Genomic DNA, 16,410 nt, shown 5'->3' with positions numbered 1-16,410 from the left:
ACCATTGTTCAAATGTTGCCCATACCCCCTCTGACTCGGTCTCTTGCCTCAGCATTCCCTAACCCGGCAACCGAGTTTTAGTCAATCAAGTTTAAATAGGCCTCCCATAGTGGGACTGGGGAATGTACGGCCAGAGATGCCTATTAAACTTTACTTCTGCTTAGATGTGTGTGTGTGGGGGGGGAAGTCCTTTGTAAATCCAGATTAGAACTGGTCTGATAAATGCTGAGCTGTGTGTGTGTAAATGTGGATTGATTAGCATTTGGAGCACAGATTCCCCATCATGCAGTGCTCCCCTGCTTCTCTGATCCCAGAGTTCACTGCAGTCTCTGCTTCAGGCTTTCTGTTCTCCATCTCTCATGTAAATGAATGATCATCTGGTTCCATCTTGGATGCAAATGAGACCTAGGGCAGTTGTTTCACTCTTGTCACCCTTATCTGGAGGGTCTTAGGTGTGTCTCTCACTGCAAGTTAATCAGTTTTGTTTAGGTAGAGGAAGGGAGGGAGGGGGAATTCTTTGTGAGTCAGACAGACTGCATCCGGTGCCAGGGCTCCCAAGAACACAGAGCTGAGACATAACACTACATGGTAAAATACGTGCTCAGCTTTCATCAGAAGCTAACTGACATAATAAAGGTGTCACAAAACTCGCTGGCCCAGGCCCAGGAGAAGCAAAGTGCCTGGTATGATAAAAAGGCTCACTTACATATCTTTAAATGAGGTAATAATGTCATGGTTTTCCTGCCACTAAAAACAGACAAGCTGCAAGCACCTTGGGAAGGTCCCCATGTCATCCTAAACAAGCTGAACGATGTAGCCTATGTCGTTACCAGAAGTGGGAAAAAGTCTAAGATAGTACATATAAACATGCTTAAACCATACTTTAATAAAAGTGATGCGGTATTCTGAATTTCCTCAGTAAAAAAATCACCTGAGGATCCAAAGGAGCCATACCATGTATGGTAACTGGGATAAAGAGGCAGAAATAGAGGAACTCCACCTGCTGGACCATCTGCCGTCCCAGGACAAGGACAAGCTGCTCGTAGCACTCAAGAACTTTGAGACAGTGTTCTCCAACAAACCAGGTAAAATGAACTGGCAGTACACTCTACAGACACGGGCAGCCATCGCCCTATCCAATCCAGGCCTTACCCAGTTAATGCAAAGGTGATGCAAAAAATCACAGAAATAAAAGGGTTAGGGGTAATCTGGCCTTCAATAAGTCCCTGGGCCAGCCTGGTGGTACGTGTCCGAAAGCAGGACATGTCCATCTGGTTCTGTGTGGACTACTGGAAGCTAAGTGCTATTATCACCCCTGACGCTTACCCTATGCCCAGGACGAACTCTTTACTTGATCGCCTGGGCCCAGCCAAGGGCATCTCTACTCTTGATCTGTCCAAAGGATTCTGGCAAATGGCACTGAATCCAGACACCATAGCCAAGTCTGCCTTTACCATGCCTCTGGGACTATATGGTGGGTGTGCATGGTTTAAAAATTGCTGAATGTGAATTCACCTAGCACAACTTCCTGCCCCCTGGTCTGGTCTTCCCTTGGATTCTCCTGTAACAATTACTCCTTCTTCATGAGCAGCAATGAAGTCCCAGCTCTGCGTGCTCTCCTATTGTATCAGTGTCACACATTGGATGACTTTCCCTTCTAAGCCCTATTCCCAGCTCCTTGCCATTGCCTTCTCTGGCTTCCCTACTACTGTATATGAAACAACTTCACTGCTGGAGGTCATTGTCTCTTCATTTAGATTTCCTCCTCAAAAGATTGATGCCCTTCCTCCCTCAGGTACTTTTGCCCAAGGGAGGTCTCTGCAAGAACTAGCTCTACCTCAAGAGCTCAGCCTCCAGAGTTGCAATGCTCTGTAGGGCTTGAGGATGCTTCCTTCACAGCTTGTCCTGCCTCCATGAGCCCACAGGACCAAAGACAGAACCTGCACCTACCACATAGCTGAGACCATGCTAAGCTCAAACACGTGGACAGCTCTGCAGCAAGAAGAACTACTGTTTGGAGCATATACCCCCTGGCCAGCCTGGTTGGGGTTGACTAAACACAAAGGCTCAAACCTTGCCTTTTCTTGTCAAGTCTGCAAGGTTTGAAACCAGACAGGCAAGGGAATATCACTGGAGGCAAAACACAGTGGGAGCTTTAAACTCTACTGCACTTAGCACAAGAGGAAGAAGAAGAAAATAGTTGGGCTGGGTGTAAGAGACACCAGATTAATCTCATGAAGAGCTGATGTCTGGCTTGTGATTCAGAGAAGGAGCTGCAGCTTTTTTTCTCAGAAAGGAAAGACTTTTATTGGAAATAAGTGGTTTTTATTTTTTGGGTTGTTGAAGCAGTGGGAAGGAAAGTGAGGAGGTAGAGCCTCAGTGTGAAAGCTCTTGATCAGAACTTGTACTGCACACATGAGCCGATGTGCTGAATGCAGTGTCAATGTGCTGGTCTTTCAGACACTACTGTGCCTGTGTGCTCTGTCCCCTAACTATACATCCTGTCTGAGGAGGGAGGTCCCTTCAGAAGAAGTAGATATGCAAAGCTGCCTGTCTTATGTGCAACTGGATCTGATCATCTTTGTGTGTTTGCAGGGATACAGCTTTGCATGATACACAGTTATCCAGAGCAGTGGCTCTCAACCTTTTTTGTGTCAGGACCCATTTGCCAAGGTTGATTCCTTGTCCTGATCCACACACCCCTGGCCCTGCCGGTGCCTGGCCCATAGTCCCCTGCTCCCACCTGAGTCTTGTTGGTGCCCCTCACCCCCAAGCTACAGTCACCTATCCCCCCCAGGGCATGCTGGTGCCCCTCACTCCTGATCTGCAGTCCTCTGCCCCACCCTAGGCTTGCCAGAGGGGGCCCCCCAGCTGCCTCTGTTCTGCTTGGGCCAGAGCATGAGCAGCAAGTGCAGGTCCCTGTGTGTATGGGCTCTGGCCCCATGCCACTAGCCCAGGCATACAGCTCCCCACTGTGAAGGACTGCCCCTACCACCTGACCCCGTTGAAGGGCCAGGTGCCTTCTCCTCCCACTCCCCCATACCTGCTGCGGTCCTGCACCCTGCCACTGTCCCCAGCACTGGCAGGCAGGTAACCGCGCACACACGTGCACCCTCCCAGCCCTCCAGAGAGTCCCCTGGACATCCATTCCCTGCTCCCCATACTTACCTGGGTCCAGGGGCTGGGTCTGCTCCTACAACCAGGCTTTGCTGTATTCTGGCCATGTGCATCTGTGTGCGCAGATGCATATGCGCCTGCTGCCTCCAATCATCCCAGGCAGCCACTTGCAGGCTGGAATGATGCCAGCTTGCAAGGGGAAATGGGTTTTTCTGGGGACCTGTTTGTGACCTTATCAAATATTCTTGCAATCCACTTTTGGGTTATGATCCACTGGTTGGGAAACGCTGATCCAGAGCACATTCAACTTTGTTTCTGAACTGTTTCATGATGTCTCTGCCAGGACTCTGGAGTCATAATTTCCAGTGTGACTTTGATGGACATGCACCAGCTGTTTTCCTTGCTAAGTATAGAGTTTTTAAGTATTTATCCACCTGACATGTTTTTGATTTTCTGCATATTTCCTGGGAAAGTAAAAGCAATGGGGATTTCCAGGAATGACTTGGGGAGCAGAGTGAGACAGAGAAAGAGCTGGGGAAGAGGACACGAGGAGAGGGAAGGAAATATGGGAATTCTTTTAGTGCAGGGGGGCAGGTTTGAGCAAGGGAGTAAAGTACTCTGAAGGGTTTGACTGATGTGAGAGATGGAAATAGGGGACTCTGGGCTCCTATGCTGCAGAAGTTTGAGCTATGCACATAATAACTGTGGAGGGACAGGAAAGTGGAGAATTCACTGAGGTGACTGACACGAGTTCCCAGAACACAATATAGTTGATTGAATGAAAAGCTGAGCAGAGCCCATCAGAGATCAATGAGTGGAAATGGAGAAAAATAGCTTTAGTGTGGACCTAATTCCATATGGCATTAGGCTATCAGGAAAGGCAAAGCAGGTTGTCTGAGGAATTCAAGCTTAACACAAGTTGCTCATTCATACACTCTAGCAAAGGGAGGGTTATGGAGACATGAAAAGATTCTGGGCAGGTGGGAGGAGGCAAGGAATATGGGGAGGAAAGAAAAGGGTATGAAGAAAGAACCCAATCAGAGCCCAGTTCTGAGAGCTGCTGAGTACCTACAGTTCCCAGTAAAGTTGGGACAGAGGCACAAACCAAGTCCTGCTCAGTTTTAGGTGAAACTCATATAACGTGGCTACATTTCACTTAAGTGCTCAGCCCTGTCTGCCAAGGAATTTTATCCAGTTCACAGTGGGTCCTTCAGCTCTGCCTGGCTCAGGCGCAGGGGCAACCCAGGCTATAGGACTTACGGGTGGTCCCACTGCCTCCAGGTGATGCCTGGCACAGTCTGCCTATCTCCACATATGACTCTCAAGCACATTGGGAATTGTAGCCCACAGGGCTGGGTGGTGGGGTGGGGTGGGGTGGCAGCTGGACTCAGCTCACTGTCACCTGGGAGTCGGTGTGTGCCCTACCACCACTGGCCCCCAGTCCTGCTGTTCCAGCACCCTGGGTCCATCCACCCTGCACCCACCACCAAGGGCACCAGAGTGGGCGGGTGGGTGGCATCTCTGTGGAGACTGGCCCGGGACCCCACAGGCAGGTCATGTTCAGCTGGGTGGATGGGATGGGGGCAGAGGTGAGTGGGGAGTGGTGTCCAGGAGTGGGAGGGATGGGAGGGGGCTCCCAGCATGTCCCGCTGTCCATGATCTGCTCCCAGAATGTTCCTGAACCAGGCTCCGATTCCCTGCCCTGCAGTTACCTGGAGAACCAGCACCCATCTCAGAGACATGTAGGGAGTGGATCACAGCTCTGCCCTGGACCCCCGTGCTGTCACTGCCCTATGATCCTGACTCCGGCCCTGTCCACCTATCCCAGTTCCAGATGCCACTCCCTGCCTGTCTGTGGCCCCATCCCATCTGGCTGGCTGAACACACCCTGTGTTTGGGGGTCCTTAGCCAGTCTCCATAGAAACCCTGCATGCCTGCTTCATCCAACGCCCTGGCAGTGGGTGCAGGGTGGATGGGCCTGGGGCTGGATAGGATAAATTGGCATTTCTCTGTACACCCTGGTACCTCCCCCAACCATGCCAGGCAGTATAAATAGCTGTGACAGGTGGGCAAAGCCAGATCAGCATGCCCCCTCCCCCACTCTCTGGCTCTCAAGAGCTCACCAAAGTTCCTTAAGTGGCCCTCCAGCCAAAATAATTGCCCACCCCTGTTTCAGTTCCTTCCCAATAGAGGTTGCATGAAGTGAAGTCCTTGCTTCACTTAAAGCTTAAATCCTGCTTTATAAACACATTTCAGTGCTTCCTGGGTGTTCACTATTATTAGCCATTATTGTGGTTGCTTTTATATCATCCCTTCACCCTTTTCCTGGTAATAAAATGGCATATTTCCATGCAATGATCTAACAAGGAAATGATAGATCATTTAGAGTAGTAGTGTCCAAATAACTACTTCACTTTAAGGAATTCTTTGGATGAAGTCAATGAAAGTTTGGTGTTTGCTTTTAGGAACCTATTGCAGATGCCATTCCCACAATCACTCACATGACACACAAGAGTGAAAGATAGGGGAAAAAATAAAAGAGAAAAATTCCCTTTCATTAAACTGAAGATAAAATGAAGAGTTTAGGCTTCTGCTTCATTCCTCAGGGTTTATAACTCACAGTTATTATTTGCTATCTGAGACCAGGCGGCAGGGCTGGTTAGAGCGCATCAAACATGTGGGGTCTCTCCTCAGTGTATGGATGGCTCAGGCTGCCCCTATCTATGACTTCATCCTTTCACTTATTCCTGTGGATAACTTGGCTAGGGAAGGGAGGGGCAGGCAGCTCAGCTTGTTGTTGGGGACAGGGGAGAATGAGAGAAGCATGTGTGCCCTCATGAATATTATGGTCCTGATCATGAATTACTGTTATGGAGCCAGTTAGGGTGTTCAAAGCCATTACCGTGTTTGAGGCCTCTTGCTTTGGGCAATTATCAGGCACATAATTGTGCAAAGGCCAGTGACCAAGTGACTTTATTTTATTAACTCAGGTGGGCTGACTCCAGAAGAGTAGGTCTCCAGAAATAAGAGAAACAGGATATGTGAGGGGGTCTTTGCTGCCAACCTTCTGATGGAAATAATAGAGATGACATACACAGTCAGCAAAAACCATCTCCTATAAAAATATTTACTGACCTCATCCAGGCAGCCTTTCTGTCCTTCCTTTTTTTAATGGAAACTATTTCATTGTTCTCATTGTTTTCTAAAATAACCCAGATGTTTTAAGAACAAAGTATTAGGGAACTAATAAATTCATAACTTGTTCTAACATCCTGACCTACAAAAACACATGCTGCAGTTATCAGAAGAAATTCTAGTCATAATTAAATGATTAAAAGTTGAATAGGCCCAGATCAGATTTGCTCCCAGGTTTCCTCACCTACTCCATCCTTTATTTACACTTCTCTTGGATGGAAGACATTTTACATTATCCCAGTCTATAAGGTGCACCTCTATCCTCCACCTTTTCCTGAAAAGATGTGTAAAAGGATTCTCCTCAGGGCCTGCAAATATTTTGTGATTTGGTAATTACCCTACTGCTGTACCTAGGGCAGCAACCTTTCCTAACTGTGTAGTGGACAAGTTCTTGGTTCTCTAGTACAGACTAGCTCAGTTTAAGCCGTGGACATTTGTGGTATGAGATTTAGCTACATGAACTGCACTGAGCCCAGAAGTGCAGCTATGTAGTGTAGTCCCTACATGGGTAACAGTAGTGAATCTGTCTGTATTCTCATGGTCTTTCTCCTGCCTTCACTCTTCTTACTCGCCTGCCAAGTCTTTGATGTTTCTTACAGGAAGAATCTACATGGGTTTACAATGGCTTGGAGAAACAAGCAGATCTATCCGTCTATCCAGTGGGCTTCCCTTCCTCTTCCAGCTTGTGTTTTATTTAAGGAGACACCATTGTGGCACCTCAGGATTATGTTGGGATCTCACCTGCTTATGGTCTGATCCCTTTTTCTTTCTGGCACTGCTTTGTGACTGGGTCCACGGGACAAGTCCCAGTCTACAAGGCTTTGCCTGTCTTACTCCCTGACTATACCTTGTCTGAGTGGTGTAGGAGCATGCTATGTCATCATAGCCCTTTTTTCATCAAACCCCTAGAGGGTTATCTGGAACCACTTGCTACGGGAAGTCTCCCTCAAATGCCTCTAGCTCTACTCTGTTCTGTGCCCTCTGGCTCACTCTTTTTCTTTCTCCCTCTGCCCTGTTCTGGGCACTGGACTTCCTGGCCCCTGTCTTTGCCCTGCTAGAGCTCTGGGCCCACTGACTGCATTGCCTTGAGCCTAGCTTCTGGCAGAGCTCAAGGCAGTCATGCACTCTTTGAGCACTAGTGGGACCTCCAAACAACCACAACAGTCCCAAACCGGAATAACGAATACTTGGTAGGATAACTCACATAACTGAAGCACTGACATCTCATGGGAAGAGCACGCAGCCAAATGTGATCAGTCGCAAAGCTTCCTCACATGCGCTGATGAGCAATACTTGTCTCAAGAATGCTATGAGCCGGCAAGAGGTAAGGTGCTGCTAAACCTGGTACTGACCAAAGGGGATGATTTAGTGAGTGACCTGAGAATCAAAGGGAAGCTGGGAGACAGTGACCATGAGTTGATCATTTTCTCTATCCAAAGCTCAGTCGCAAAGCTGGCAAATCAGTCAGCAATGCAGAAATCCTCAACTTTAGGAAAGCTGACTTTCACAAGCTCCGGAGGCTAGTTTTCAAGGCCCTGAGAGGCATCATCTGACAGGAGGGGAGTCCATGATGAATGGTTGCTCCTTAAGGAGGTGATCCTTGAGGCACAAGGGAAGTCCAATCCAGCCTGTAGGAAAGGTAGCAAAAGGGCTGGGGGGACCCCCTTGGTTCAATAGGGAACTCATGAACCTCCTGTACCTAAAAAGAGAAGCCTATAAAGGATGGAAGATATGTAACACCACTAAGGGGGAGTATTCAGCATTGTCCCAAATCTGTAGGGAGTGAGCTAGGAAAACCAAGACTGAAACCGAACTCAAACTGGCTACAGGAATCAAGAACAATAAAAAGTCCTTTTTCAGATATGTGGGAAGTTGGAAAAAAAAATAAGGGCAACATTGGACCCTTGGGGCAAAAACCAAATGGGCAGCTGATAACCGACACCCAGGAAAAACCTTATCTCCTTAACGATTACTTTGCGTCTGTCTTCCACCAGCCAAAGGGGATCACCCTGTCTGAAAAGATGCAGGATTACCAGGGTAAGGGTGAACATAGACCCATCATTGGTGTAGATCTTGTGAGGGAACACCTTGAGAGGTTGGACATCCACAAATCAACTGGCATAGATGGAATGCATCCAAGAGTGCTAAAGGAACTGGCTGACATCATTTGCCTTGCAGCCAATGGCAAGGATATTTGAGAACTCATGGTGCTCAGGCAAGGTACCTCAAGATTGGAAGAGGGCCAATGTGGTGCCTATCTTCAAGAAAGGGGGAAAGGAAGATCCAGGGCACTATAAGCCAATTAGTTTGACCTCAATCCCTGGAAAGATCTTGGAAAAAATCATCAAAGAAACCATTAACAACAGGCTAATAGAAGGCAACATTCTGAGGGAGAGCCAATATGGCTTCATTGCAACTAGGTCTTGCCTGACCACAGTCTTCCTTCTATGACCAGGTGGACACATCACCTGGACAAATGAGAAGAGGTTGATATAATATATTTAGGCTTCAAAAAAGCCTTTGACCTGGTGCCCCACAATGTCCTCATGATAAAATTGGGGAACTGCAGCCTCGACAAACTTATGGACTGATGGCTGGGGAACTGGTTCCATGGTTGCACCCAGAGAGTGATAGTCGATGGAACTGAATCAACGTGACGCATGGTGACCAGTGGTGGCCCCCAGGGCTCTGTCCTCAGACCTCTACTCTTTAATATATTTATAAATGATCTGGACTCTGGTGTCAGAAGCAGACTGGCTAAGTTCACTGACAACAGCAAACTATGGGGGAGTGTGGTCACACTAGAGGATAGGCTGGCAATTCAGGCTGAGCTCAACAGGCTCGCAAGGTGGGCAGATCAAAACCTGATGGCATTCAAAGAGGCTGAGAGCCATGGGACTCTTCTGTCTGGAAAAACATAGGTTCAGGGGTGACTTGGTGGCTGCCTATAAGTACATAAGGGGTGTGCATCAGGAACTGGGAGAATGTCTGTTCACCATGGCATCTCAAGGGAAGACAAGGTGCAACGGTCACAAACTCCTGGAAGACCATTTTTAGGCTGGACATAAGGAAAAACTTCTTTACTGTCCAAGTCCTCAGGGTCTGGAATAGACTCCCCCCAGAGATGGTGCAAGCCGGACACATTCAAGGACATTCAAGAAACACTTGGATGCCTATCTTGTTGGGATCATTTGACTCCAGCTGAATTCCTGTCCCTTGGGCAGCAGGCTGGATCCGACGATGTTACGAGGTCCCTTCCAGCCGTAATGTCTATGAAATCTATGAGATCTATGAAATCCTAACCTCCAGTTTAAATTGTAACAAAGAGCAAGCCTTCTGGTTACAATACAGTCTATTACTCAGACTGGGTCCACACACAAACATCAGCCTACTGGCTCAAAGAAACACACCATCCTTATACAAGTCTTTCTTCCTTTCCAGCCTTCCTCGGTCACAGAACTGCTTCTCTCTCTATCACACTGAGTCCCCTCTGTTCAAATAAAAATTTGATTATAAGTATATATGATGGTCCAGGAGAAGCATAGAGGGTTGACAGTGGTCCAACAGTTAAAGAATTTGGAACTACTGGGCTGCAATGTTTAATGTCATATATTTAAAACCAGGGGTTGGAAACATGCCGGGAGCCACAGCAATTAATACTTGCAACAGTGAGAAAATGTCACAAAATGTCTGCTTAACACCATGATATCAAAGCTGCTCTCAGTGATGCATGAAGCTACACAACTAACATTTCTCAATTGTTTCGTCTCTTGCACATGACCAGTTCCGCTGAAAACCACAACCTTCAACTACCTCACTGAATGACAGCATAAAACTTCCACCCTTATTCATTCCTCTGTCCATGAAGAAATGCCCACGGGGGCCAGCTGGAGTCAGTGACAGTTTGGTCACAATGAAGACTGCAACAGTGGTTCCTACATGGTATTTTGCTGTTTATTGATTATCTGGAAGGCCCTGGCCAGTAGTTTGCAGCTGATTCTCTGGGTTTCTCCCTTTTTATTGCCTCTTGATTGATCTGCAGACTAAACAGTCCTCAATGCACAGGATGCAATTCAGCAGCATGATCAACTGTTCTGGTTTAATGGAAAATCACATAATATTTGGTACCTTTCTGAAAGCTCAGGTTCCAGAAGAGAGGTGATTATTTGAGAATTCTGGGTTTTGGCCTGCTTGATATCCCATGAGAGAAGCTGGAAGATGTGAATTCTAAAGCTTCAAGCACCAGAAAGGAAATATTCAGATGCCAAAGTTCATTGTAAAAATACCATGATTTTAAAGCCAAACATTTTGAACACATGGGAGCAACAACACTGTGATTGCTTTGTATAAGGGGAAACTGAGATCTGCAGGAATACAGACCTGCCCCTTAAGAGTCTTCATACACAGAAGGAACAAGGGAGAACTCAGATATATTACCAGGGAGGAAAAAAAGAAGGCAGAGGAACAGACAGATCAAGAATAAATTGATGTATGGATAGGGGATGAACTTCCCCAAGGCGCAGAATATCAGGACAAGGCTGATGCACCATTTAAGTCTCAGTGAATCCTGGCACATCACTTACCATCATAGTGCCTCAGTTTCCTTTTTCTAAGATGTGGATAATGATACTGCCCTCTCACTTTAAAGTACTATGGGTAAAAAGCACTATCTCAGACCTAGGAACTAATGAGTGGTGCATGATAGGCCTGTGCAAGTAGGCAGCTATTCAATCCAGCTTTGGATCTGGCTGCTTCAGATGCCAGGGATCTGATCCGGAGCTCCAGACCGGGTTCCTGCTTCGGTCTGGTCGAAGTGGCTCTGAAACTTCGGAGCCACCTTGGAGATCCGGCCATAGGGTATAATGGGGAATCAATCAAATATCCATAACTTTGTTGTTTCTTGTCTGATTTGGATGAACCTTTCAGGAGTGGTAGCCTCTGCTAAGGGCATGAAGCCTGCTGAGGTTCAAGGAGATAGATGCAGGGGTTTGGGGGAAACTGCACCCCAAATTCTTGACAGCAAAACTCATGTCGTGTGTATGTGTTATGCCATAGTGGGGAGAAAATGGCAGGGGTGGTGGCCCCTGCTGAGGTCACAAAGCTTGCCAAGTTTCAAGAAGATCAGTGCAGGGGTTTGGGGGAAACTGCACCCCAAATTCTTGAAAGCAAAACTCATGTCACGTCTATGTATTACACCACAGTGGGGTAAAAACTGCAGGGATGGTAGCTCCTCATGAGGCTACAAAGCTTGCCAAGTTTCAAGAAGATTGGTGCAGGGGTTTGGGGGGAACTGCATCTCAAGCTGCTGACAGGCAAAACTCGTGACATAGATGACCCCATATGTGTTAAGGCAGGTGCAGTGGGCTGAAAACTGCAGGGGTGGTGGCCCTTACTGAGGCCATGAAGCCTGCCAAGTTTCAAGAAGATAAGTGCAGGGGTTTGGGGGAAACTGCACCTCAAGCTGCAGACAAGCAAAACTCGTGACATGGGTGACCCTGTGTGTGTTAAGGTGCAGCAAGGTGAAAGCTGCAGGGATGGTGGCCCCTGCTGAGGCCATGAAGCCTGCCAGCTGTCAAGGAGATCGGTGCAGGGGTTCTGGGGCCCTGCACCGCTAGCTGTTGACAGTCAAAACTGGTGACATGGTGCTTGTGCAACTGGCTGTCTGTCCTGGGGCAGTTGATTGTCTGCATTGATTCTTTCCTCTCCTAAGTCTGTGGTTTTGTAGGTATTAATTGCTGCTAATAAACCGGTTACATTAGCAACTGTGTATTGAGCTGGTCCCTGAGTGAATCATGATTGATTGGTAACTGGTAACACAGTAACTTAGCAGCCAGGCCTGCAGTAGTTCCCCCCACCTCCCCCACCGCCATGTTGTAACACATAGACGGGACATGAGTTTTGCTTTCAAGAATTTGGGGTGCAGTTCCCCCCAAACTCCTGCACCTATCACCTTGAAACTTGTCAGGCTTTATGGCCTTACCAGGGGCTACCACTCCTGCAGTTTTCACCCCCTGTGGTGTAACACATAGATGTGACACGAGTTTTCTTTCAAGAATTTGGGGTGCAGTTTCTCTCAAACCACTGCATCAATATTCATGAAACTTGGCAGACTTCATGCACTCAGCAGAGGCTACCAACCCTGAAAGTTTCATCCAAATCGGACAAAAAACAACAAAGTTATAGATATTTCATTGATTCCCCATTATACCCTATGGCCGGATCTCCAAGGCAGCTCTGAAGCTTTTCCGAAGTGCTTCAAAAGATCCAAACCACTTCGGAAAAGCTAACAAAGCCAGTGCTTTGATATGAACATGCTGCTTCGGATGCCAAAGCATCCAAAGCTTCTCTGGATCCGAAGCATGATCCGAAGCCTCACACAGCCCTTGTGCATGACTGCTGGCTCTCAGCAGGGTTTAAATGGACGTAGGCCATGTATTCTTCGTTTGCACAGTACCAAATATCTTCCAGAGTCACTACTGTAAGAGGCAGGAAGCAGGGGTAAACTCAGGTAGAAGAGAATCATCTGATTTTGGCTCTCTCTTTAGTCAGGCTCCTTTCTGAACCTATAATGACGTGGCCACTTCCACATGAAAATCTCTAGAAACCTAGGTCTGTTCCCTGCTTAGTTTTCATCACAACTGGGAAGGAACATCTGATATTCTGAGGCCCAGACTCGAGACAGGCTCACAGACAGGCTCTCACAGCTGCCCAAGCCAAGGCCTCTCTGGACTTCCTATATCTCTTTTGACAGAAATAAAACACTTCTTATTTATTTTTCTGATGAATGTAAACATAAGACTTCTTGAAGGCTGGTTCCAGTGAAAAGGGATCTTTAGCTCACCCAGGGACTTTCCCACCCACCTAACTTCATGGCTGTAAACAAATGTTCACTTCTTCCCCTGCAATGAGTTATCTGAGAAACACAAAACTAATTAGTAGTTGACATTTGTATGGGAATGCTACAGGTGTGGGGAAGGGTAAGTGAGGCAGGAGGGTGGAGCCTGTTTTTCAGGGCCCATGGGTCAATCCTCAGTTGGTGTAAAGTGGTATAGATCCATGAAAATTCATGGGATTATACAGCTTCATGACTGGCAAAGTCTGGCTCGATCTGTTTTGATTATTTCCCTAAATCATCTCACATCTGCTGCCCTAAAATCAAACAAGCCCCCCATGCTGGGCTGATCGATGCCCTCCTTGCTGGCACTGGGTGAGGGGCAGGTTTTAGCTCTCACTTTTGGACTTCTATATTGAACTTGGTGTATTATATCACAGGATGGCCTGATAAAGGGGGAATGGTCCAAGGAAGGGCTCTAACATGGTTTATGTCATTCCTTGAAGTCCTCACCCAGATGGTAGTGGGGAAAGTTGCACCTTGGCAACCAGGTCCATCAACTTGTGGAGTCCTGAAAAGCTGCTCCCACTCTGATCCTGCAGATTAGTCCTGCAGACCAGCGATGCTCAACCTATGGCCCAGTGATGCTCAACCTATGGTCTATGGCCTACTGGCCCACAGCACTCCCCATGGGTCAGCTGCCATGGCCTTATACATCAGCTCACACTAGTGTGTGGGACCTAGGCCTGGTGTGCAGGACTGGGCCATGGACAGATCCAGCATGAAGGACTGAGCTGGCAAGTAGGGTTTTCTATGCATGGATCCACTGAGATGTCCCTGTGCTGGATCCAGCCCATAAACCAGCCCCATGCCATTTATCTCCAATGGGCTAGAAAGGTTTATTACCACTGGCCTAGACTCAACTAGACCTAGTTACTAACTGTGCAACTGACACACAGCTCTTCCTGTTCCTCACAACCTAACACCATGTCATCTAGTCACACAGCACCTATCCATTAGCAGCACAAGGAAAAGGAAGAGCTGAGTAATGCCAAAGGGTGATTAGGCCTTAGGCAGGAAGAGGCATTCCAAAGAGATTGCAGCAATCAGTGCAGTCTCCACGTTCCAGCAGGTATACCCATAAACCATTCAAACAGCTCATAGGGGGATTTCTGCTCTCCTTACAAAGGCTGACCTCTCACAGAACTAGACCCATGAACTGTGAGTTCTACCATCTCTGGGCTGGGTAAAACAAGTCTGGGGCAGTGGAATTTTTGAGACACTAGTGTAGCTAGTACCTGTCATATGGTTCACCCTCTGACACAAGGATCTGAGACTGAGCCTGGTGAGATCTTTCCTTTATTTTTGTGACAAGGATATTTTCACATCGTGGATTGTCAGCCTCAGGCTCAATCCCCAGATCTGGATGGGAGGGAGACTACTTCATGTATAGCTTCAGCTTTGTGATCTGTCCAGCATGGGTGTCTTTGCTAGAAGCAGAAGTCCAAGTGTGATAGCTCATTAGCTGTAGAAAAATCACACAAGAAAAACATTTAGGAGCCTGATGGGGGATCATCTTGCTATCACTCCCAGGGAAGCATCACAAATTGATCTCACCGATGTTTCCACTATAAATTTTAAGCATTTATGGTGTGATAAGGAGTATAGGCATCTACTTGCTTGGCCTTTGTGCCCCCAGAAAATTTTTTATGGAAGCACAAAGAAAACACCTGTTTTGACCCTTAGGGTTCCTTTAGAAGTGCCAGAAGGCTGCCCTGATGCACTGTAATTACAGCCTGTCAGAGCAGACTTGATTCAAGTCTGCTGCAACATACTAATTAATGGGCTCCAGCCAGCCTTTGGTCTGCCTTCAAAATGGTGGCGGGGGTGCTTTAACTAAAGGTCATCAAACAAGCTTTAGTTAAAGTGCCCTCCCCCCACCATTTTGAAGTGCAGTGAGGTTGATACCTAAGATGTGGTAGGCACTTTAATTAGAGTGGCTCTTGGAGTCCCCCTGCATACCCCACCTTGAGCATCTGTAAAAATGCTCTTAGAGACCAATGGCTTGAACAAAATCAAAGCAACTGGCCCAGGTTGAGGTTGGTTGGCAATCACTGACCTCTGCTTATATATTTTTTGGTAGGAGGAGGAGAAGAACACTGCCTCTGGTTGGCAGGGAGACCTGGCTTCTACCCCCACCATCTGCATCTCTGCACCAAGGTAGCTGAAGTGTTGACACATCTTTGTTGGTGCGACACACTGATTCTTCTGTGAATCTTGTTAACTGAGTGATTTTTATCCTATGGACATCACCAGTGCTCCAAGAAGCAATACAAAGTAGCCCCTCTGGTCAACACAATAGACAGTGTGGGGTGTGACAGCTGAAAAGTATGTCTGTGTGATAAAGGTTCTTGCTGAAGGCTCTATGAAGATTAGACCAAGTGTTTTTCTGTATTTGTTTAGATATTAAGCTATATGTTGTTGCTAAGAGCCTAATTAAAGTTTAAGATGTAGTAAGGCCTTGTATAGGCAAAGCCATTTTGTACGGTGGAGAGCAAAGCCATTTTATACTGTGCTGTCCCGCTTCATTGAAACTCCTAGCCCTGAGAAGAGAAAATTTCAGATCCTCTAATGAGCTCTTTGTAGCCCTCACTCACTGATGACCCCAGGATGCTTGTATAAAGTAAGGCCTAGTAAATTTAGCAAAGCCTTGAAGTAGTAAGGCCCTGTGACATAGTTAAAATTACCTTATCAAAGGAATGCAAGGCTTGTACTGCTATTGGTCAGTCTAAGGACAGTTGAAGTAAAAAGAATCTGAGTGGCTGTATGTTATCAGTACCATTCAGAAGCTATAAATTGGCTGGAATATCCAGAAATCATTCTGAAGGAAGATAGCGCTCTGTGAAAAGGATTAGTTAGCTGTTGGCCTGGATCCGTGGGCCCGTAGACCTTGAGGAGCCCAAGGTTAAGTCAATAAACCTTTCTTACCTTTCTATCCCCGGCCATACTCTCAATCCCAAACCCTCCACAGGCGGCTGGGACAAGAGGGGTGGGGGGCAAAAAATATTGCTGCTGCTGGCAGTCATGTGATGACAATGGTGACTGTAGCATTGCTGCTGCCCTTGTGCTTTGGGAGCCGAGCCATGTCTCTTCGCTGCTGAAAACAGACAGAATACAGGTGAGGAGAGAGGAGGGATGTGCTCTCTGAGATTTGCTCTCTATAATGAAAAGATCCTTGCAATGTCTACAGTCCTCATTGGGGCCTA

The 16,410-nt window shown here is 47.2% G+C and overlaps 1 protein-coding gene across 2 annotated transcripts in view; it reads left to right on the top strand.

Annotated features, from left to right (window-relative positions):
* CCL17 (C-C motif chemokine ligand 17) overlaps positions 1–16,410 on the top strand; it is a 25,515-nt gene that overhangs the window by 5,067 nt on the left and 4,038 nt on the right. For both annotated transcript variants that reach the window (XM_025212714.1, XM_025212715.1), the window contains one exon: positions 15,288–15,364. In XM_025212714.1, the coding sequence (XP_025068499.1) occupies positions 15,288–15,364 (77 nt within the window). The remainder of the gene's footprint in view (positions 1–15,287; positions 15,365–16,410) is intronic.

Source organism: Alligator sinensis, unplaced genomic scaffold (genome assembly GCF_000455745.1).
Source record: "Alligator sinensis unplaced genomic scaffold, ASM45574v1 scaffold1000_1, whole genome shotgun sequence".
Classification (NCBI taxonomy): domain Eukaryota; kingdom Metazoa; phylum Chordata; order Crocodylia; family Alligatoridae; genus Alligator; species Alligator sinensis.
This window is presented reverse-complemented; position numbering and strand designations above follow the sequence as displayed.